Source organism: Urocitellus parryii, chromosome 11, assembly GCF_045843805.1.
Source record: "Urocitellus parryii isolate mUroPar1 chromosome 11, mUroPar1.hap1, whole genome shotgun sequence".
Taxonomy (NCBI): domain Eukaryota; kingdom Metazoa; phylum Chordata; class Mammalia; order Rodentia; family Sciuridae; genus Urocitellus; species Urocitellus parryii.
Window position 1 is genome coordinate 87402420 of NC_135541.1, and position 24776 is coordinate 87427195.

A 24776-nucleotide genomic window follows, 5' to 3' on the forward strand; every position below is an offset into this window, starting at 1 on the left:
ATTCTGTTCTTTCATCATATTTATTAAAATACTACCACCCTCATTTCCAAAGTGAAGATCTTAATGAAATCATGTAGATATCAATTGATTATCCAAGGTTCACATCATAGATGGCAGAACTTAAAATTAGGTTTCTTTTGTAGCCACTTTATTTACATTCTAGTCTCACTTATTTTATTTAGCTAATTTGACCCAATTAGATGATCTTTATGGTTAATTTAGCAAAGGGTTTTTTCTATGTATATTAGTTTAAGTGATTCAGGGAAAAAAGAAAGAAGATTAGTTGAGAGTGGAAGAGGACATTGAAGAAAATGAAAGTGAAACAACTGTGTAGGTATGGTGTAATCAGAAAAGGTTGCAGAATGGCAAATTTAGCAGAGGAAAGACAGTGGTTGGCTCAGGAAGCAAGGATGAGGCCAATGCGGTGTCATTATGGAGATTGGATTACTGCTTGTACAAATTAGATTTAAAGAATTGGAACAGGGCTGTAGGATTGCATTTTGAAAGGAAGAGGTTTTGTAAAATTTATAAAATTCTACATCCAGCATTTCATTCTTTTCTGCTGATCAGGAAAAAAAAAGCAAAACTGAGATTTTTGTCATTTCACAATTGAACTGTGGATTTGGGATATTGCTGATTTTAAGTTGACCTGGTAAGTGGGTTTTAATATTTTCTTGAGTTTAATATAAGTCCCCTCTCCCTTCATCCACCCTTTTTGTCTTTAAATAGGTGGTTTCTGTCATATGGTTTGATACAGTTCAGAGTTTCACAGTCTATTTTAGGTTTGCTGACAGCTCATATTTCAGTGTCCAGCAGAACAAACTGTACTATTTATGTTGGAAATGTGACTGAGTGCTGTCTCAAAACATTTCTCTAATTTCAGAGATCTGGTAGGCAAACTTCATTATCTTTGCCTTCTCTACCTAACCTTCACGTGGGGCTTATCCTAAGCTTAGGTTTATTTTCTTTTTCTTTACCTCTGGTGGGGGCTGCTGATGGGTGAAGGTTTACTGTTTTGAGAAAATCTTACATAACACAATGTAAAATTCAAAGGAATTATGGCTTCTTTTCAATAAGAACACCTATGCACTTGATCAAGTTTTATAGTAATAATACTAACTAAAGCTTTAGTATATAAAAAACTGGAAAAAATAGAAAAAAATCAAAGTTGCAATACTTGGAGGTTAGATATATGTGATAACATACCTTGCATAGATGTGACATTAAAAGTATGTCCTTTTTACAGACTATAGAAGAATGAGAAATAAATGTCTATTGGTTATAAATTATAAAGTAAATAAAAGTATTTCTATTGAATATTTTAATGATACTTCTATTAAATTTTTTACTACAAAATACATAAATATGAGGTCTCTGGCTAATAACTGTAAATGACAAGAGTATGTAATTTGTCTCTTCAATTCCTTTGGATATTAAAAACCCCAGTAGCATTTAACACAGTTGTGATACTACTTACAATAGGTAGAAAGAATTTTGTGAATAATTGATATTTGTATAAATAGACAGGAAGTTATAGAAATTTACAGGTTTCTTGGAATTTATTACTCTTTGTTTAACATTTTAATAGAACTCCATCAATTTATGTAATTCTGGCTTTGGCATGACTCAAGTAGGGTTTAAGCTAAATGGGTTAAGTGAAATCCCGAATTTTTGATGGAGTCTTATCATTATATTGACATTTATATTGCAGGCATTAAATAAAATAACAATGTCTCATATAATATCTATTGGAAAAATATTTTAAAGAAAACTATGCACTGGATAATTTTCAGTTAGAATTTTCTTCATGTCTGTGGATATGATTTTTTTATAATTATTCATTTATATATTATTATTTTAATAGTACGTATTTATTAGGTGTGGTATAATAATTTGACTCATGTATACAATGTACAATGATCAAATCAGGGTAGTTAGCATTTTCAACTGTTTAAAATTTAAGAAATATTTTATTAATACATAATAAATATATATATTGATGGGGTGTTTATATTTCACAATAACCTAATAAATATGTTATGAATAACTAAAAGAGAAAACTTGAAAGTTTTAAACATAAAACAATGATAAGAAGATGGACACATTAAATATCCTATTTTGATCAGTGCATATCATATATATAAGACTCAAAAGTATCACAGTATATCCCATAAACATTGGGTATGTATATGGACTATAAATATTGACCTGAAAGATTGTTGATTTAAAGTCAGGATATTACTAGATGCCCTGTTTTATATATTTTATGTGTATGAATTCCTAGCCTTATTTCATATTTTTAAGGAATTTCCAAGTTATCTCATTTGCTACCATGTATAGTAACAAGAGACCTTTCGAATAGAGAGAAATTTCCTCTTTGTTGAGCAATGCAAAAAATAAACATACATGGTTAACAGAATTATTATTACTAACTTTGATAGGTTTTCTGAGGAAAATTCTTACAGGATAGCTATTCAAGAAAATAGATACAACAAATATTGCAAATCCATATTTATTTTGTTTTTTATTCCAAAGCTATCCAGGATTTGATTGAAGATTTAATTTCATAAGGTAGCAACATATTTATTTATATGAAGCCTTCTCCTTCATTCATGAGTAAACACCCCAGAAAATAGACACTGTTTAGTTAAAAACTAGGAATTTCCCTGTGTTCCATTGATACCAGCTAGTGATGGTCACCTATCCCCTGGAAAACTTTAAAATTTGGAGATGCTGAAATCTCAGTTTACAGATTTCTCAATCCTAGGAAGGAAAGTCAGGGAAGAACTCTCCTTTTTTGGTATATCAGAGTATTACAGATTCCAACAGACTTTATCCTCAACTGTGCTTTACTTTGTCCTGAAATAATCTTCCCATGGATATAAAATTATAAATAATAAATAATATTCCACTGTGGAAATTGATAATAACCACATGTATTTTATGAAAAGAAAATTACCCAAAAAATGTTCAAGAGAATATATTATGCTCTTTAAAAAAAGAATAAATGAGAAAAATATATGACAATGTATTTGACCAGTAATAGAAGTTTATATTTGTATATCTCCACCTATCTTGGGTTGCTAATAAAATTCCCCAATAATATCCTTAAATTTTCCCTTACTTTAATAATATCTTACCTGCACTGTAAATATCACTGATCTGTTGTTAAAAGGATGGCTCAAAATTAACTGATTAGGCAATGATGAAAATACTTTTCAAAATCAACACAGGTCTGCCAGAAATCTTAAAGAAGGAAAGATATTGTATCCTTCTTTTCAAGGATTTCTGACTGCTTTTCCCCCCCAGGGTCTGTCTCTCTTGAGGTAATCTTTTGCTATCTTTATTTGCTCTTATCTCATTGTTGGAGTGATCAGTCTTTGCCTGTATTTGCTCATTTAGGCCATTCTTTAATTCACAGGTTATTTTAATTATGAACCTTCTGAAATCCTTTTCTGACATTTCATCAAATTTGCTCTCCATCGTTCTGTTATTAGTGTCCTGGTTTGTTTGGGGCACTTTTCTCCCTTGTTTTTTCATGTTGTCTATGTGTCTTCCTTTCTTGCAGTGTGAATCTGAGATATTACAGTTTCTTCCCTATATTCTTGTAGTACCCATGCAGATTGTCTATACCTCACCTTGATGTTGGGCTTCCAGACCTTGCTGGTGTCCCTCACTGAGTGCTACTGCTTCCTGGGTCTGAGTCCTGCTTCAGTTGGAGTGAGTGGATCTGGGATGCTGGGCTTGACCTCCCCTGGTAGTTTGCTGGTTGAAATGGGCAGTCCTGAGCTAAAGGCTAGGCTCTGGTGGTGTCTGCCCCACAGGGAATGGGTGGACCAGGCTTTCTGTGCACCTGGGCCCCTCAGAGGTCCATGTGGGTGGATTTGGGCCACTGGGCTTGAGCTCTCACAGTAGTCTGCTGGTCACAAGGGATGGTCTTGCACCAAAGGCTAGGTTCTGGCTGTGTCTGCCCTGCTGGGAAAGGGGTAGGCCAGGCCTACTGTGCACCTGGGCCCTGCAGAGGCCTGTGTAGGAAGAACTGGCCACTGGGCTTTACCTCCCCCAGTAGTCTGCTGTGAATATATTGTGTATACAAAGAGAGATATGCAAAATTGTACTCTATATGTGCAATAAGAATTGTAATTCATTTTGCTGTCATATAAAATAAAAAAAAATTTAAAGAAGGAAAGATATAGAAAGAAAGAGCTGTGTGAAGGGAGAAAGAGGGAATATAAAATGGAAAGAAGAAAGGGAAAAGAAAAAAATTCAAAAAATTAAAGATGGAAAATAATAAAGATGTCTTTTCATTCCCATATCTTATTCTTGGGGATACAAAAATATTTCTGATAAGTAGAAAGAATTGTTAGAAGTTGAAAAGTGTGGAAAGGAAAGAGAATGCCAAGTGATGAAAGAATGAAAGGTGGAAAGAGAAATGAGTTTGTAACAATTTCAGTAGGACTAAGACTAAAAATAACAATGCTGTAATAACAATATCATAGCAAACAAGCTTACTGAGATTTTATCATATTCATACACTAGGATAACAGCTTTACTTGCATTAACTTGTTTAATCATGATAATTTTATGACATAAGCATTACTTTATCTAGTTCATAGATAAGTTAAATTTACAAAGGCCAATTTCCAGGGTTATACAACTGATAAATGCAAAGGTCAAGATTTAAAACTAGCTTGTCTTAATCTTTAGGTCATGTTCTGAACCATTACATTTTAGCATTTGAAACCTTGAATCAAGTGTGAAGTTAAAATGATGTCTCTCTTCTCTCTCAACTCTTTAGAGCATCAGCTCTATATTATCACCAACTATATAATCTGTCTTCTTTTCTAATCTGATTCTAATTCTCAAGCACATCTAGTTAGTGTTTTGTAATCCTTGCAAAATTTCTTTTTTGTTTGTTTTTGAAAACCATTCTCTGATAATGAAAGAGCTCTTTATTCTCTCCTTCCTATACCCTCTACCCCATCTTTTATATCAATTGATGGTATCTGTATTTTCAATATCTCTCTTGGTACCTTGTCAGTTATCAAGGATCCAGTTTTCCAGACCAGATAATTCAGACAGCATTAGCTGGGACATTGTTTGGGGATGACATCTGTTCTACTTAGAATCTCTGGTAAATCAGTAAATATGTTGTGTGCCATTCCTCAAAATATCATTGCTTTATTGGAAACTCCCAAGTTTCTCTGGTATTTTGCTTCTCACACCTATCTTTTAAGTTGTTTTTGTATTCCCATGTAGGTTTAAAAGTAAAGCTCAAACTCAGTATTTAGTGTTCCTGTAACCAGTCTATCTTTAAATTGCACTGAAAGTGACATGGGCATTGCCATTTTCCACTCACCCAACCTTTAAATAACAGAGTCCTCTTTAACTCCATTTTTTTCTCCACTGATGTCTATTTAGCTACCACTTCATGTAGTCAATCTTCACCAGATTTATTGCATCTCTCTTCTCTGTATAAGTTAATTATTACTTAATAAAAATATCTCATGTTTTATAATTGTATGGGTGAACAGATGGCCTTTCGGCTCGCTCAGCCCTGGAGCATTATTCATCTACTGTTAGCTAGTGGGTCAAAAACTCAGATGACTGAAATGGCTAAGGACAACCAGACCTCTTTACCTATCCATTCATTCCAACTCTGCACACAGCACAATAGACTCTGATTTTGATAAGATTAAGCCTCATGCAAGTCCTAATAAAATTTTTGAGTGTTTCCTGTTGACTGACATTTCACTCTATAAGGCAAATCACACACTGTGTAAATCAGCCCACACACTATATAGGAAGAGACTCCACATAGGTATGGCCACTGGAAAATGTTATTCATAGGGTAGCCCTTATTGCAACAATCTGCAGTACTCTCCTAATTCTCATTCTTATTGCTATAATCCTAGTTCAGATTTTCATGACTGCCTGTTTAATAATCTGCAGGACTTCTATTGTTTCTTCCCAGCTACCTGTGCCTTCTAATGCATCTGTTATACTTAAAAAGTTCTAATCAAGTTCCTTTCCTGTATAAAGCAAACAATCAGTATCTTGGTATAGGCTTCCAAAAAAAAGTGTTTCTTTCTTCTGACTTTGAGCATTCTCAATACATCTTTACCACCTTGATGTCCTTGGTTCTCCTACACCTCAATTTACCATTTTAAAGCATTACTTTCCTCCTTGCCCTTACTCACATTTGATAATTCTATTTTTCTTCCTAAAATGGAATTTTACCTGATCTTTTTTCATTAAAATCAAACTCATTCTTCGAATCAATTTCATCTTCCCCTATTCATGTCAGAAATTACTTTCTGTGTCAATAAAATCTTAACACACTACTCTTGACTCTCTTACCACAGTGATCTCACCCACCCTTCACTTTTCTATGGTTAGCTTTTTTGTGTGGCTGTATCCCTTCTTATACTTAACCTCTAAAATAATTCTATTAGGATCTGACATATCATATATGTAATTTAACATTTTTAATGACCATTTGTAAAGAAGCAAAAAATGAACTGAGGTTATTTATGTTAATAATAGATTTTATTTATCTTAATTTCTCTCAGAATATTAATTCAAGTAAAAACAATTATTAATTTTCATGTTCTGATTTTATATTAACTCTGAAATACAAAGTATATTTTATACTTAGAGCATATCTCTGTTCAAATTAGCAACATTTCAACTGCTCCATAGATAATTCTTGCTCGTGGCTTCTATAGTGACATTCCAACTTTAGAAATATGGAAGAAATGTTGATGTAACAAAGAAAATGTCACTTCATAGTCAGACCTTTTATATTCTGCCTATCACTTACTATAGAAGTTTGGGCAATTTGCTCAGTCTCTCTGGCTGGACCTTAGTTTCTTCATGTATATGAAATTTTTGAAAAGACAAGGGTTGAAGTATTACACAATTTCTGACATGGTATTCATTTATTTATAAAATGAAGACATACCCATAGTAACCTCAATGTCTTGCACGATATGGAACTTAGAGTATATGTTAGATAGCCATTTATTGAGCACATTAGACATACTAATCATTTGCTGTCTGCCCTTTAAAAGCTTAGGACACAATGGTGAACATGTAAATATTTAATTATTTATAAAACATTTACACTATAAATGATATGTATAATAATTTGAAAAGCTGTTACACAGCAGAGGAGTTATAAATTATGCCTAGAAATATGAGTGTAGGCTTTATGAAGATGTTGCTTCAACTCAATATATGCCAGGTACACAACAATGGTAGAAGAGGATCATAGGAAGAATACCAGGAGGTATGAACTTACATGTAATTTAATTGTCCACATGGTTGGTCCCAGGAAGGACCAAAGGAGAGTGCTATGAATACTAGAGAAATAATTAGGTAATAATTGGAATAATAACTCTTTCCCAGAGATAGTACTTCCTCATTTCCCCTCATCTTGATAAATGATATCATCACCAAATATCTATATCTTTAGCATCTGCATTTCATAATTCTTTAGATTTAATATATCCATAAACCTGTTGCCTCTCACCTTTGAAACATCCTGTCTATGCCCTAGTCAAAGTCACCCACTTCTTTCCTGGACTACTATAAAAAGCTTCTAACTTATCTTCCTTTTTCATTCTTATAGTCCAGTTTCTGATTTCCTCCAAGAGGCAATGATGATTTCCTTTTAAAGCACAGCATGCTCTTTCAGCACTCCTTACAGCCTCACTAGCTCTCTTTCTTGATTCATTCTAAGATCTGACCTACCTATCTATTTTCAATTAATTTGATATTTCCATTTATCACACATGCTTTAGCCTTGCTAACTTAAAAAAAAGTTTCTTGAGTATTCCAAGCTTTTTTCACCCATGAGTTTTTGCTTTCTCCTCTCTCTAGATTGGTCTTTTTCTTGTCTTCAAATGACTACTGATTTTAACCCTTTAATTCCCAGCTAAAATCACTCCCTCGGTAATGTTTCACTGACCATCCAATCTGAAATACTGATACTGATGTTACTCTCTATTTTATTATGCTGTTACTTCATAGTAGTTTTTATTGAAATCTGAAATTATTTATCATCACTGTTATTCTCATTACTGCATATTTTGTTTTTCTTCCACTAGAATGTAAGCTCTCTTGGAATAGAAAAATAACTGTCTTGCTCACCATTATATCCCTTATATCATCCTTAATACTTGGCAAAGGAGAACACTCAATCCTTGTTGAAAGGATGGATAATATTTTCCCACCCATACTATTAATTAAAGAGGAAAAGTATGTGCATTCTTTGATTTACTGTTTTATTAGACATAAAAGATATTTGTCTATGGGGATAAAATCATAACCACCACAAATTCTGCTATTCCAGCATAAATCCTACTATTCTAGCACAAAATCTACTACTCTAGCCGTATTATTAAACACTTGAATTGATGAGTGGGGGCGTCCTAACTCTCTAATTCATGGGCATATAAATTTCAAGTAGCTTTTTAAAATTTTAATGCAGAAATGCAAATAACTAAAAATTGGTGTTAGGGAAGGAGGAGAAGAAAATTAATGTCTTATTTCTTTTGGAAATTGAAATATTACAAACATTGCAGATAAATAGTTCAAACAACATTTTGAGTATAAGTTGAGTTGTGTCTAATTGTAACTTTCTATTAGTGAAGGACATCAGAAATAAGATCTATTTCTAGGTAAATAATACATGAATGAGGACTGTTTACATATGTCACATGCCAGATATTTGAAAAGACTAATATTCCTTTAATAAGAACAACATTAAGTTCTAAAAGGTCATTTAAGATTATTTTCTTGGGAGATTTTATGAATGTTCTTCACCTGTTGAGTTAACATTATTATTAATAATCTTTTTAACATTCCAGTGTTTGTACTCTAAATATTTATTTATGTTAATGTTTACTTTGTCAAATGTGCTCTTTTTTACAGGAATATAAATAGTTGCTAGAAAGAACAGTGGCAGCTTCAGAGCAAAATGAAGTTCTTTGTGCTGCTTTCAGCCCTTGGGCTGTGTTGGGCTCAGTATTCCCCAAACACTCAACAGGGAAGGACCTCTATGGTCCACTTGTTTGAGTGGCGCTGGGTTGATATTGCTAAGGAATGTGAGCGATACTTAGCTCCCAATGGATTTGGAGGAGTTCAGGTAAGGATTGTTCACATCATAAATTGCAACATTTACTTGAGCTTATGTTAAATGATATAGTAAAATGGCAATCCGTTTCTTTGAATCTAAGATAATATTTTACTTCACATATAAGACATCTGAAACAGTTTTCTGAGGAAGAAAAAATTTAGTATTGGTGGCAAATTTATATTTTGTTTCAGAATAACAGCAGGACATCTTTAATGGGCTGTTAATGTTTTAGAGTGGTTATAAACTACTGTAGCTGCATGTACAAAGATTCAGCAATAATTTTAGGTTATTAATTTGTTTTAGAGGTTTTAATGATATAAAATAAGCTATAATTTGATACTTACTAAATTTGCTTTCTTTGTAGGTCTCACCACCTAATGAAAATATTGTTGTTAACAACCCTTCAAGACCTTGGTGGGAAAGATACCAACCAATTAGCTATAAAATATGCACAAGATCTGGAAATGAAGATGAGTTCAGAGACATGGTGACTAGGTGTAACAATGTTGGTGTAAGTGAATTGAAGTTTCCTTTAAAAATATTATATAGGAAGATAATTTCTTCTTTTTCTTTTTCTCTTGAGCAGTTAAGTTTTTGTGACTTGATTTTTAAAAATTTAACTTCATACTTGAGCAATAAGTCAAAATGAACTATTGTTATATGTTCAACCTTTATAAATACTCATATATGTTCCATTTATCTACTAAAGAAAAGACCATTTAAAGTTTAAAGAAGAGTTTACTTGTAAAGTAAAGGCATCAACTTTAACCCCTTATAACTAAATACATTTCTTATTAAGTATTAGAATTCCCAATTATAATAGTTGCTGTCATTTTTATGTGATTTATCTACAAGTAAATTCCTGATTACTCTTCTCCATCTTTTTTTTAATAATAAATAGCCATTTTCACTTTAGAGTGAGGAGTGTAATGATACGCAATATCTATCTTCCTTTCTTCAGATCCTAAGCAGAGAGTAAAGGCTAATTGTTTCTTTTTCCTCGTGATCCACTGAAATTTCAAAAATTAATAATTTCTTCCATCTCAACTGATTTTTATCTCCTCAAAAATGACTTTCTTAATAATTAACATAGTTTGTGCTTTTCTCAGTTTATCATTTATGTAAATATATGACCAGACAACTAGAATGGATATCACTCTTCATTTCACATTAGTTTCCTTTCATGCTTCAATTTTTAGTCTTATTGGAAAATGAAGTCATACAATAATAAAGAAATATTTCAGATTTTAATGAATACTCTGTAAAGTTCAATCAATAATGTGTCATATTTTTACTTAAAATAAACTGAAGTAAATCCTTTGCTTTTCAGGTCCGAATTTATGTGGATGCTGTAATTAATCATATGTGTGGTGAAGGGGGAGGTGCAGGAACAAGCAGTACCTGTGGAAGTTACTTCAATGCTGGAAATAGGGAGTTTCCTGCAGTTCCATACTCTGGTTGGGATTTTAATGATGGTAAATGTAGAACCTCAAGTGGCGGCATTGAAAGCTATAATGATGCTTATCAGGTAATTTTCTTTTTAAAATAATGATCTGAATAAAGAACTACCTATGCCTTTAATTATGCACATGTAGCTTACTTAAACACTGATTTTAAACACTAGTTTAGATTCCTAGGTAAAATAAGTAACCATGACTGCATAAAAATAAAAAACTCAATAATCCAAAGCATTCTGCAGTCATGGTACTAGGTATAGAACTCAGTGATAGAATACTTGCCTGGCATGTGTTAGGCACTGGGTTCACTCCTCAATCCCAGAAGGATAAATAAGTAAATAAATTCCTCCAATCAATTAAAAAGCTCATCTACTCATCAACTCATTTTCTACCTTCTCCCTTTTTATGCTAGAAAATATTTCAAAGTGCATCCACAGAATAATGCCAATATTCCCAATGCCCAATTTAAAAAATGAATTATGGAAATATCTGTTGATGAATAAATGAATGAATAAATGATCAAACAGATTCTCAGTTGAAAGATGATGTTTTTAAAAAACACAAAATTTTTACCTCAACAGGTCAGAGATTGTCGTCTGACTGGTCTTCTTGATCTTGCCCTGGAGAAAGATTATGTGCGCACCCAAGTTGCCAATTATATGAATCATCTCATTGATATTGGTGTAGCAGGGTTCAGACTGGATGCTTCTAAACATATGTGGCCTGGAGACATAAAGGCAGTTTTGGATAAACTGCATAATCTAAACACAAAATGGTTCCCTGGAGGAAGCAGGCCTTTCATTTTCCAGGAGGTACATTCAACTATATATGTGCATAAAAACTATACCATTTCATTCACTAGAAAATAAATGGCAGATTTAATTCAATAAGAAATTTCTGTAGGTAAATGGCTGAGTCATTAATATGCTATAGTATTCTTAAAATTTTCATTCAGAAATAACACATTTAATTCTATCAAAGTATGTTATTTGGGACTACAGGAAATTTATTTAGGCTACAAATCCCTGATATTTATTACATTCCAGAGACCATTATACAAGACCAAAAATTAAATAGTTGTTGTCCAAGCCATTCTGAGTTTGGGTCTTCACTATACCACTATTACCTGTCTAAGTTTTTAGTCAAATTAATGTTCCTTTCTGTGAAAAAATATTTTTATATAAAGAAAAGAAATAATGATAAAGTTTATGTTTTTGTTCTCTTTGGAAAATTAATTAGTAATTAATGAATTAGTAATTATCAAGCATTGATAAATATCGATAAGGTAGTAAGTTCTATGATAGTGTGAGCTAATGTTTTTATAATTTATGTGTAGGACTAAATGAGATCAAGATTTTCACAGGTTACTTTGTCAAGAGATTTCTTTCAATATTGTGACATATTTTATCAAAACAAAATAAGAATCTCAGTGTGATGAAAGCAGTTTTAAGCATTTCAAATAACAAATGTTTTAAAGCTATTTTATATTATTTTTTCATTAAAATACTTTAAAACTTTTGTACATTAAAATGATATTTTGCACTATATTTCTACCAGGTGATTGATCTGGGTGGTGAGGCAATTAAAAGTAGTGAGTACTTTGGAAATGGCCGTGTGACAGAATTCAAGTATGGTGCAAAACTGGGCACAGTTATTCGCAGGTGGAATGGAGAGAAGATGGCCTACTTAAAGTAAATATAATTTGTCATTTATGGTATTTTACAGACCTATTGGACATACTACTCCAGGATGAGTTATTGTCTTAGAACCTTCTTAGATAATCAAGAAGTAGATTATTAATAAATGTTATTCTTCCTCAAACCACAATTAATCATCTTTCTAATTTAGAATATCAGTCTACAGGAAGTATTCTGGAAACCAAAACATCTATCTATTATTTGAGTACACTGGATTTGAGTAATGTTTCCTTATAATCTATTAAAGCTAAGTCATTTTTAAGAGATTGCTACCACTTTTAAAGTACCTACAATTTGGCCATAACTATGGAATAAGAATGCATTTTCTCAACTCTTTAATTTGAAACATTAAGGTGCTCACTCTAAAGGAATACAGTGTTGAAGCCTCATTTTAACCATGTTTGCCTTTCTGTACAATGTGGTATGAATATTAACCTTCAGAAATCCACATAGAATGCATATTCTGAAACCTTTAAAGAAACTTTTCTATCACAAAAATCTTACCTATGAATTGATACAAGGAATCCTACATATATACAAACACAATGAATTTATAAATTTGTTAATCTACAAAACACTAAATTCTATAGAATAATTAATTGGAGAGTTTATCTAAGGATGCTATATAAAAAGAGATGCATATTTAGGTTACCCTAAACCTAGTGTAAAAGAATAAAAATATTTATTTTTTTAATAGGAACTGGGGAGAAGGTTGGGGTTTCATGCCCTCAGATAGAGCTCTAGTCTTTGTGGATAACCATGACAACCAACGAGGACATGGAGCTGGAGGAGCATCCATTCTTACTTTCTGGGATGCAAGGTAGGAAAAAAACCTCTCTACATGTCTTTAACCCACCTTTTAATGAGAGTAATAATATTGTATTCTTCTATTGAAATATATTTTTATAACTTTCAGGCTGTATAAAATGGCAGTTGGATTTATGCTTGCTCATCCTTATGGATTTACACGAGTAATGTCAAGCTACCGTTGGCCAAGATATTTTGTGAATGGACAAGTAAGTTTTGAATTTGTTCAAAATATCTTTTTCTCAAGAAAAAGTAGGTAATTTTGTTTTAATTTCTCATGAGGTTATTGCATTCAATATTTATTCATCAAGTATTTATTTAAATGGAAACGTAATGCTGAACTCTGATTTTAGTAATGGAAAGGATATTGAATACATAAATTTATGTTCTCTGTTTTCAAAGAGTATGAAAACTGTTCAGTAATAGGACAGATATCCACACACTGAGAAAAGAAACTTACGAAAAAGAACAAGTTACAGGGTGTAGAGTATATACTTATCATAAGTACCCAATTTCATAGAGTTGATGTGAAGATTACACCTGCTAAAACTTATCAAGAACTTAAATCAGTTCCTGCTTTTATTATAAGAAATAAATACTGTGTAAATATTTTTTGAAAAAAGTTTTATGGACTGCAAAGAAATGGTACAGCTGAGCTGAAGTTAAATGAGTAAAATATCTTAAAAGATGAATGAAATGATATATATTACAGAATAAAAAATTTAAAGACCACTTCAGGATAAGTAAGAATGAGAAAAATATCCGGGCTATGGTAAAAACATTAATCCAAATATCAATTTCAAAACTGAATTGAGAAGTAAATTATGTAGATGTTTTAAAAGTTAAGTGAGGGTTTTCTTTTTAAACTGAAGATTTCAGAAGTAGCATCATTACAGAGATTTCATATCTAAAATCCTATAATTCAGACAGATACCTAGAGAACCAGATGATAAAAATTCAGTAAAGGTCTATAAAAATACTATACATCGTGTATTCTAAATAAAGACACTGCAGAGACAAGCAGCAGGACCAATTAACTGAGTTTAGTATCATGAAGGAAGTGAAAGATAAATGTGTGCGTGTGTTTATGCATTTGTGTTAAAAATCTGTTTTTGTTTAAATTAAGGATGTTAATGATTGGGTTGGACCACCTAATAATAATGGAGTGACTAAAGAAGTAACTATTAATCCAGACACTACTTGTGGCAATGACTGGGTCTGTGAACATCGATGGCGCCAAATAAGGTAAGACTAATACATATCCTATAACACTTTCCTTAACATTTTTCTTTAAACTGTTTGAGTTTAAGAATATCAACATTTTATATGATCCTGTGCTTTCAGAAACATGGTTACTTTCCGAAATGTGGTTGATGGCCAGCCTTTTCAAAACTGGTGGGATAATGGTAGCAACCAAGTGGCTTTTGGAAGAGGAAACAAAGGATTCATTGTCTTTAATAATGATGACTGGTAAGTAGATATCAATTTTAAATAATTTTTACACTGTTATGTTCTAGTTTTATTCTATTCCTGTTCATTTACTTCTTTCATATCTGAAAAATCCTTTCAGTCAGGGAATTAAGAAAACAAGAAATCAGAAAAGTACAGAAGAAAAATGATGATGGCATTTATTTTCCCTGCTATTTTTATAGGGGTTTTTGTTTTAATTGGAGCTTTCTTATGCATCCATACATAAACATGATGCACATTATGTTAATATTACATGAGCCACTAAATATACCAACAGTTAATATAAGGATGGAAAAAATCTCTAAAATAATGTGGCTTTCAGTCTCAGTCTTAAGCTTTTTTAAGCTCTGTATCTCAACTACTCCACTATCTACCTCTCAGAGACAAGTACTATTTTTTAAATTGTATGTTTTAGAAATATATCTTATGGCCTATGACTTTCCTCAGTAGATTTTTTTTAGTTTTACTTCTAAAGCTTCTCATTGCTGGCCTTTCTTTAGTGATACTGATAGCCTTACTGTTGTAGTCTAATGAGTCTTTCACATGGAGAACTACAGCCAGAAGAACTCTGCCAGCTTTGGAATGTCTCAGTCCCAGCCCAACTTCTGCTCATGTTTAGCTCAGGTTAGGCTAAAGTTATATTTTATTGGCAAAAATAAATAAGTAAGTAATGTGTCTTCCTTTATTTCCAAAAGAGCCTATGGCTAGTTCTTTAATTTCTGTGTTTTCTGGGTAAAAGAACTGAAATAAATTTATACAAGATAGTTTTCTATTCTAAGCTATATACTTCTTCATAAAAGTGTTAGAATATTTTTTCTTCAAGTCCTTGAAAAAATATTTTTGAAGAAAATTTCCAATTTTAATTCTTTAAAGCATTCAGTATTTTATAAATTCACAAAAAGACAAATAGAAAATATTTATGTTTACCACAGGCAGTATTTTTTCTAAGGGTAGCAACTCCTGTAGATCTTCACTGCTATTCTTCAACCTTTATGGTCTGGTAATAGTCACCACTGACTAGGAATGGATAGGTGTCCTCTAGGATTACATTGTAATGAGAGTGCTGTTCACATCCACTGGAATGGTCTCTGTGTTTCCATTTTCTTCTTATTGAGACCTTGACTGCTTAAAATTCTATGGCACAAAACTAAGCTCTTTATTTACTTTAGAGAGAATCTGAATTCTTATATTTGACTGTAATGGATTTAAGTTAAATAGCAAATTTTGTTTTATAGGTCATTGTCAACAACTTTGCAAACTGGTCTTCCTGGTGGCACATACTGTGATGTCATTTCTGGAGATAAAATTAATGGAGATTGCACAGGAATTAAAGTCTATGTTTCCAGTGATGGCAAGGCTCAGTTTTCTATTAGTAACTCTGCTGAAGACCCATTCATTGCAATTCATGCTGATTCAAAGTTGTAAAATTTAAATTAAATGCATATGCACAACATTATCAAGTGTCTTTTTTATTGTATATACATTAGTTTTCATAATATTTTTAATTTTATTATAAGATATATGTCATCAACTTGAAAAGGTCAAGTATTAAAAAATCGCATTACTTATATGTATAATTATAAGAAAACAACAGGCAAGGTGTTATTGTTTTTAGAAGACACACTTTAACCTACCTGTCAAGGGAATTTCTAAGAACTCAGAAAGGCATTTTGACAAATATATTTATTGTCATTGACACCATTTGTCCACAATGTATCTCTTATTTCTGAGATATAGTCAGAAAGTCTATCTACAATTTAGAGATATAGTCTGAAATTCTGTCTGTAATTCTCTTACAGATTCTTTCTGTCAATTAGAAAGAGCTGATTTAATGGTGATTCACATACTGAGATAGTTCAATTGGATGGTTTTCACAATACAGAAGTGATTTTATAATTTACAGAGTTAAAAATAGAAGAGACTGGGGCTATGATTGTGGCTCAGTGGTAGAACACTTGCCTAGCATGTGTGAAGCACTGGGTTCATTTCTCAGCATCACATATAAATAAATGAATAAAATAAAGGTCACCCAACATTTTAAAAAATAGTTAAAAAAATAGAAGGGACTCCAATTACATAGTCTATAATTTTTAATATTTTTGAGCCCACAGGAATATTCTACTCCTTTCCCTATAGTCTTGTCTCTCATTTTCTTTTTTTTAATTGTTTTTTTAGCTATAGTTGGACACAATGCCTTTTTATTTTACTTATATATTTTCATGTGGTTCTAAGGATAGAACCCATCACCTTGCACATGCTAGGCCCGCTCTCTACCACTGAGCCACAACCCCTGCCTGCCCTCTCATTTTCTTTCAGTGGTTTTAACTTGCTGTCACGTGGCTTTACATTCTTGCTCCTACCTCTAACATGGATGTTCAGTTAAGGCTTTCATGTCACTATATTCTCCAGTTTTTCTTTATAATCATCTAGTTGTTTATTCCCCATTGTCTAAAATTTTAACATAGAATTTCTTATGGCACTCACCTAGATCTTTGTATAACTCAGTTGTTTTATAATGCTTAAGTGAGAAGATAGAAAAAGTAAATTGAAAACTCTTCTTTTCACCTATAAATTTATCTGTCTCTGACATGAAACAGATTTATAGTGCATTGGTTACAACTTCAGCTCAATTTATCTTGGGCTCCAATTTTCTAGAATTTCTGTGACTTTTATGATGCAGATCTCTGTCTCTGTCTCTGTCTCTGTCTCTGTCTCTCTCTGTCTCTCTGTCTCTCTCTCTCTCTCTCTCTCTCTCTCTCTCTCTCACACACACACACACACACACACACACACACAAGAATTTTTATGAAGCAGGTTATTTATTTACAGAGAGGCAGCAAGGGACAACAGACACCTAGCATAGCCATTCTCCCAAGGCTCAGGAAAGCTGCACAGGGTAGATGCAGTCAAATGTGCCTCGTTTGTTCCAAAGCAGAGGGCAAAAGGAAGCCTTCCCTAGATTGATAACCCAGGATTCACAAGATTTTCTGGGCTAAAGTGTAGATGGACATCTGGTTCGTGGAGGGCAAATGCACCTTGGGCTGTCATTTCTAATTCCCATTCCTTTTTATTTCAGGATGCTGTATTTCAGCCCATTTCTACAGTTATTCTTGAGAACTAAAAATGTAAAATGGAGACCAACTGGCTTGGTCCGCACAGCATTGGAGAATAGTCATTTATTTGCACATAGGATTTTCTTCTTTTCTCTCTCATGATAAAAACCGAAAAACATACCACATTCTACCAAATGTCATTCCATCCACTTTTGTCAATGATCTTGCCATTTTTAACCTCTCTGTTGTAGCCATCTTTTTCTTCCTACCTCATTAGTCCCCTTAGATTATATGCACTATAGTCTTTCTACTAAAACAAAAAATCCATGATTTTAGCCACGCCCAGTAGTGTACACCCATAATCCCAACTACTTGGAAGTTAAGGCAGAAAGATCAAAATGTCCATGTCAGTTTAGGCAATTTAGCAAGACCTTATCTCAAAAGCAGCTGAGGATGTAGCCCAGTGGGAGAGTACTTGTCTACATGCACAAGACCCTTGGTTCAATTCCAGTAGTACAAAAATAAAATGGATAACTAAATAAGTCCATTCTTTGGTTTTATATGGTTTGTCTTCCAAGTTTCATGTTTTTGTCTTGGTCCCCATTTGGTGATGTGAGGGACAATGGGATCTTCATGTGGTGAAGCCTAGTGGGAATTGGTTAGGTCATTTAGGGTTCTATCCCTTAATGGATTAAGGAAGTTCTGTGGGAACTTTTTTAGTTCCCAAGAATGAGTTGTTGCAAAAGAGTAAGTCTGGCTCCTAAATCCCTCTCTGGCTTCTTGTCTCACTATGTGATCCCTTTATACGTGTTCCCACTATGATGCCATTCATAATAAGACCCTCACCAGAGACCAAAAAATTGGATCACCCAATCTTGGTCTCTTGGCATCTAAAACTGAAAATAAATAAACCTCTTTTCTATGTTTTCATGTTTTCCACAGTATCAAAATCATTTCTCATCTCTCCAATGACTATTTTCCATCATCAATACATTCACCTTATTTTGTCATTCCTATATCAGTGGTAACATTTAAGCTATCTGTCTTATGTACTTCTTTATTCTTATTGTATTCTACTTCATATTCAATATGGTGGATCACTCTTTCTTTCTTTTCTACCATACTCTTTTATGGTATTCTTTTGTATTACTGTTTATTTTTAAATTTTTTATTTGTTCTTTTTTAGTTACACATGACCGTAGAATGTATTTTGTCACTGACCACTTTTTTAAAGTTCTTTTTACTGAATAATCTTTTTATGTTTTACCAAAGCCTCATTTTTGTCTAATTCTCTTTTTTATCCTACCTTATCCAGATGATTCCAATCATTTCCATGGATTTAAAGCAAATCCCTTTGCATAATACCTATATCTCCAAATGCAGAACATTTCTTGGACTTTAGCTCACATTTCCAGTAGGTGCTATATTTATATAAATTAAAGGAAAATATAAACCTTTATACTTAAATCTCTTAAATTTGTATTGTGCTTAGAATAAAATTTCAATCACAGTATTTTACAAAACAAAAGAAACTAGCCATCCAAGCTCAACTCTTATTTTTCACCTTAGCACTCCCATACCCTAAATTCTTCTGGCCTTTCTCAATTTTCTTGACTATACCATATTATTTTTCATTTTGAGGATTTTGTTGAATGTCCTCCCTTCTTTACTTTTGGAATGCCCTTAAACCATTATGGCTGGCTTTGATCCTTTATAAATACTCCCTAACTCAGTGATTATCATTGTCATTTATTCAATTCTTCAATCCGGAAATCTATGTTGCATCTTTGAAATTCCCTGTTATGTCTCTCAGAACTAATCAAGCACCAAATTCTTTAGATTTTGCCTTCTAAATATTTCTTGACTGTGTTATTTTTTCTCTCTCTCTACTGCCACTATCTTGTCATTCTTTTCTTAAATGTCCCAAACCTGCTATTTTATGTTCTTCAATATGTGCAAAAAGCCACAATGAATTGAAAGCCTGAATCACTACAGTTTATTTATGACAATTGCAAGTAATTACAGATCCATGGGTTATTAGTATTGAAGATTAAACTTTACGTCATCTGCAGAGGGGAAGAAGAACTTTATGTGGACATAAGCTAGTAAACTTCAAAAAGAATATTTGAAAGGAATTCCATGATGGCATAACTAACTATGTTTCTATAAGGGGATATATTGTACAGAGGCTAAATAGATTGTCCAGGAGAGTAAAACATTACTAAAGTCTAAAGTATATGCAGATGCTTAAGTCAAGTCCTTGATAAACAAATTAACTCCATTTAAGGCATTCTTCCAAAAGAAGTTTGTATAGTAGCTGAATTTTTTACTCTTAGTATCCCTTTAATGGAACTCCTTTATTTATCAAGGTCTTAACTCCAGCATCTGCACCTACTTAGCCCTTCCTCCAACCACATGGTTTTCCACCATACAATCAAGGTGATTTTCAAATTGGAAAACCATAACCATCACCACTACAATGTTTCCAAATCTCATTAATGGATTTTTTAGTTTTCATAGGATAAAAGGCCAAAAATCTAACTAGACTATTAAGCCTGCATTTGAAGCCTCGCCTCAAAATATTTCTTCTCTTTAGCTTCTGTTTTTTTTTTTTTTTTTTTTTTTTTAGCAAAGCTAACCCTTTAGTTATTTGAACTTAACAAACCTCACTTAGCTTCTTAAGTTCAATACAAGAAACATTCTAGGTCGGGGCCGATGGCGCATGCCTGTAATTCCAGTGGTGTGGGAGGCAGAGGCAGGGGGATCAGGAGTTCGAAGCCAGCCTTAGCAAAAGCGAGGTGCTAAGCAACTCATTGAGACCCTGTCGCTAAATAAAATACAAAATAGGGCTGGGATGTGGCTCAGTGGCCAAGTGCTCCTGAGTTCAATCCCAGTACTCAACCCTTTGCAAAAAAAAAAAAAATTCTTTTCCTTCTACTTGGGATATTCCTTACCTCTTCCCCTAATAATCTTTTATTCATGGTTCAAATTTTGGTTCAATGGCTGACCTATGGATTAGGTCAGATCCCCTGATTTCTTTCATGACTACCCATATCATCCTTCTTATTACTCATTAGTATTATGGAAAATGCCTATTTTGCTCTTTATTGAATCCTTATTCTCAGTATAACATCCAGAAGGTATAATGTATGAATTCAATAAGTATTTGTAAAATGAATTGATATATTGATTTGCTTAGTACTTTGCTTTTGCTGAAGCTGGCTTTGAACTTGTGATCCTCTTGCTGCAACCTCCTGAGCTGCTGGGATTATAGGCATGTGCCATCGTTTCCAGCTCAATTTTTCTTTTTAAGAAACTAAAAATGGAAGACTAAATTAAATTCCCAGAGCAAGTAGAAGGGAAAACATAAAACAATACTTGAATCACTGAACTTAAACATGAAACAGTATGGGAAAATAAATTGTGTAAACAATAGCTAATTCCAGTAAATGATGACCAGTGAAATTCAAAAAGTTATTGCTAGATTACCAAGAACTGATGAATGACAAATGTCAAGAGTAGAAGGTTATCATTGATGAAGGTTATCATTAAATCCCCAAATTCTAAGTAGGTACTAATGGAACATTTTGAATAATTTATCTCCACAAATTCGATTAAAAGAACAATATCATGAAGATCACAAACTGCTGCCTATTTAAAAAGTAGGTTACCTGAATACTATGTATGTTTAAGAAATTTACTTAGTAGATAAGTTTTCACATAAGGAAAAGTCAATAGTTTTCCCACATTGTTTCACTGGTGAATTCAGCCAAACAATAAAGGAAGAAAGTACACTATGAATCCAGCATATAAGACTGTTCAAGAAAACTACAAATTACTACTTTTCATTAATATGGAAAAATTCATTTGGTCAAGTGGGATTATCTTGGGAAATACTGACTATTTGAGCCTTTGAAAATCATTGTAATCAACATAACAATAAAGAAAGGGCATATGATCATCTTAATTAGGGAAAAAGAGATGATATTTGACAAGATTAAATATCACTTATAACAAAAATTCAGGAAATCAGGAATGAAACAGATCCTTAAGCTACCAGTGTCTTCAGAACCTATCTCCATCTTGATGGTGAAATACTGAATAATGAAAGTCTTTCTTCTGAGACAGGCTGACTTGAATGCCACGGAGCTCTGGCAGCGTGGAGTTGCAGGGTTATAGATCCCTTAGGGCTAGAGCGCACCAAACTTCAACCCATGTCACCGCAAGGCACCAGACCGAGGACCGAAATCTGGACATAGTGTAGGAACAGCCCAGCCCCCTCCACCTCACTGGACACCCCAGGGTGGAAACAGGCGGTCGCCATCTTGGAAAATGTACCTCATCAGCTTTGGCAGATGTAGCAGACAGCGCGATTGGCTTCTGAACAGGTGTGTGATTCCCAGCCCCACTCTACCCAGCTGTGATAACTCAAAACCTTTCTCTTCAGCTTTCAGTGGGCGTGAATATCAGAGCCGAGTGAAACTGAGAAAGTGCCTGATCTCCAACCCCCCCTCCCCCAGCTGTGATAACCCAAAACCTTTCTCACCAGCTCTCCATGGGTATAGCTATGAGAGGGAATAAGACAGAACAGGTTGCAGGTTTCCAACTCCCCTCTCCACAGCTGTGATGACTTGGTGACTACCCAACATAGAAATAACGCTCAGTTGATCAGGATTGTGGGGCGGCCAGGGAGCCTCAAGCCCAGAGTGAGCCCAGGGCTACAGAGAAGAGGCCCAGTAATTGGGGCCTGGTGGGCAGGAGAAATAAGGGGGATAGAGACCAGGAGCAACCCAAAGAGACCGGGATTAGAGAGGCACCCGGCAGGTGAGGGATAGCCGCCTCAGACGGATTGTTTCCACCACCCTGAGGGCAGAGACTCAACCTGGAATGCACAATGCCACTACTGGAAGAGAAGAAAACAGAATTCTAAGAGTACATTTTAATTTTTATCTTTTTCTTCTCTCTTTGTTCATTCCTTTTTCTCTATATCTTCTCCCCTTTTTCCTTCTTCTTTTATTTTTACTTTTCTTTCTCCTTCTCTTCCTCTCCCAACCTCCCAAGTGTTACTACTTCTACTACGTGTAATTTAATAAATGCAAATAGATGTTTGTTTCTATGTTTCTTATTGTCCTCCCACGTATTTAGCTACCCTAAAATACCATCTGTCTATTCTCTTGCTAATAACTCCCTTCATTAGAGTTCTCCTCCAAAGTATCTAAAATATATTAACCCGCACACTCCCACATCTTTCCCCCTAAATATAAAGTCCTATGCCTGACCCTCAGTTCTCTCTAAGACACCAGAATCTGTATGCCTTTTATGAAGCTATTGAATATATTTTAAATTATAATTGAATCCAAGATCTCTAGAAATTGTCTCCCATCACAAAGGAGAGATCTTGGAACTATACAAGAGCAATACAAATCTATAGGAGAAAAATAATAGCACAACAGTCACACAGAGCTGGAAAGAAATGTGAGCAACATGAAAAACAAGGAAATAAAGGACCACAAACAATGCAGAACAATTCAAAAACAGAGGAGATAACAGCTACAGCAGAAAGAATGTCAGATAAAGATTTCAGGATATGCATGGGTCAGATGATTTGGAGTCTCAAGGAAGACTTTAGACAGCAAATGCAGACAATGAAAGATCACTTTGACAATGAATTACATAAACAAATCCAAGAAGCAAAAGATCAACTCTACAGGGAGATAGAGGTTATACCAAAAAACTAAACAGAAATCCTGAAAATGAAGGAAATAATAAACCAAATTAAAAACTCAAATGAGAGTGTCACCAACAGATTAGAACACTTAGAAGTCAGAACATCAGACAACGAAGACAAAGTATATCATCTTGAAAAGAGTGTAGACAGCTCAGAGGGACTGATAAGAAACCATGAGCAGAACATCCAAGTAATTTGGAATAGCATAAAGAATCCAAATTTAAGAATTATTGGGATAGAAGATGGTATATAGGTCCAAACAAAATGAATGAGTAATCTCTTCAATGAAATAATTTTAGAAAACTTTCCAGACGTGAAGAATGAATTGGAAATCCAAATCCTAGAAGCCTACAGGACGCCAAATGTACAAAACCACAAGAGATCCACACCAAGATATATTATAATGAAAATGCCCAACATATAGAACAAGGAGAGAATTTTAAAAGCCACAAGAGGAAGGAAGCAGATTACATTTAGGGGTAAACCAATTAGGTTAATGGCTGATTTTTCAACACAGACTCTGAAAGCTAGAAGATCTTGGAACAATATTTCAAATGCTGAAAGATAATGGGCTCCAACACAATACACAAACTTGTATCCACCAAAAGATATACACAAACTTGTATCCACCAAAAGTAAGCTTCAGGTTTGAAGATGAAATAAAAACCTTCCACGATAAACAAAAGTTAAAAGAATTTGCAGCTAGAAAACCAGTGCTTCAAAACATCCTTGGCAAAACATTACATGAAGAGGAAATGAAAAATAACAACAAAAATCAACAGTGGGAGGTAGTACAATAAAGTAAAATCTAATCAAAGAGGAAAAACAAATCAAGTTAAATAACAAAAATAAACAAATATGGCTGGAAATACAAGCCATATCTCAATAGTAACCCTGAATGTTAATGGCTTAAACTCACCAATCAAAAGACAGAGGCTAGTAGACTGGATTAAAAAAAAAGATGCAACAATATTCTGCCTAAAGGGGACTCATCTGATAGGAAAAGATATACACAGACTGAAGGTGAAAGTTTGGGAAAAATCAGACCACTCATATGGACCTCAGAAGCAAGCAGGGGTGTCCATACTCATATCAAATAAAATAGACTGCAAGCCAAAGTTAATCAAAAGGGATAAAGAAGGACACTACATTAATATGTATACCCCAAACAATGGTGCAGCTATGTTCATCAAACAAACTCTTCTCAAGTTCAAGAGACAAATAGACCACAACACTATAATCATGGGTGGTTTTAACACACCTCTCTCACCACTGGACAGATCTTCCGAACAAAAGTTGAATAAAGAAACTATAGAACTCAATAACATAATTAATAACTTAGACTTAATTGACATATATAGAATATATCAACCATAACCAAGCAGATACACTTTTCTCTCAGCAACACATGGATCCTTCTCA

General features: G+C 33.5%; 1 protein-coding gene across 4 annotated transcripts; it reads left to right on the forward strand.

Moving 5' to 3' along the window:
- Positions 1 to 370: 370 nt before the first annotated feature.
- Positions 371 to 16026, forward strand: LOC144249069 (pancreatic alpha-amylase-like). 4 transcript variants are annotated; one of them, XM_077791032.1, is made up of 12 exons: positions 371 to 652; positions 3612 to 3720; positions 8938 to 9151; positions 9507 to 9653; positions 10473 to 10670; positions 11181 to 11411; positions 12157 to 12290; positions 12994 to 13116; positions 13213 to 13312; positions 14230 to 14348; positions 14448 to 14573; positions 15809 to 16026. In XM_077791032.1, exons 3-12 carry the CDS (start codon positions 8984 to 8986, stop codon positions 15996 to 15998), a joined length of 1536 nt encoding a protein of 511 aa, XP_077647158.1. In that variant the 5' UTR covers positions 371 to 652; positions 3612 to 3720; positions 8938 to 8983; the 3' UTR covers positions 15999 to 16026. The 4 variants fall into 4 exon arrangements, with proteins under 4 accessions (XP_077647158.1, XP_077647157.1, XP_077647159.1 ...); XM_077791033.1 differs by lacking the exon at positions 371 to 652 and adding an exon at positions 811 to 890; XM_077791031.1 differs by lacking the exon at positions 3612 to 3720.
- Positions 16027 to 24776: the final 8750 nt, after the last annotated feature.

Bases quoted from the DNA above. Each gene is read 5' to 3' on its own strand.
- LOC144249069 (XM_077791032.1), top strand. From the start codon at position 8,984: ATGAAGTTCTTTGTGCTGCTTTCAGCCCTTGGGCTGTGTTGGGCTCAG. The intron at 9,152-9,506 runs GTAAGGATTGTT...CTTTCTTTGTAG, and splicing joins ATGGATTTGGAGGAGTTCAG to GTCTCACCACCTAATGAAAA. The intron at 14,574-15,808 runs GTAAGTAGATAT...TTTGTTTTATAG, and splicing joins GTCTTTAATAATGATGACTG to GTCATTGTCAACAACTTTGC.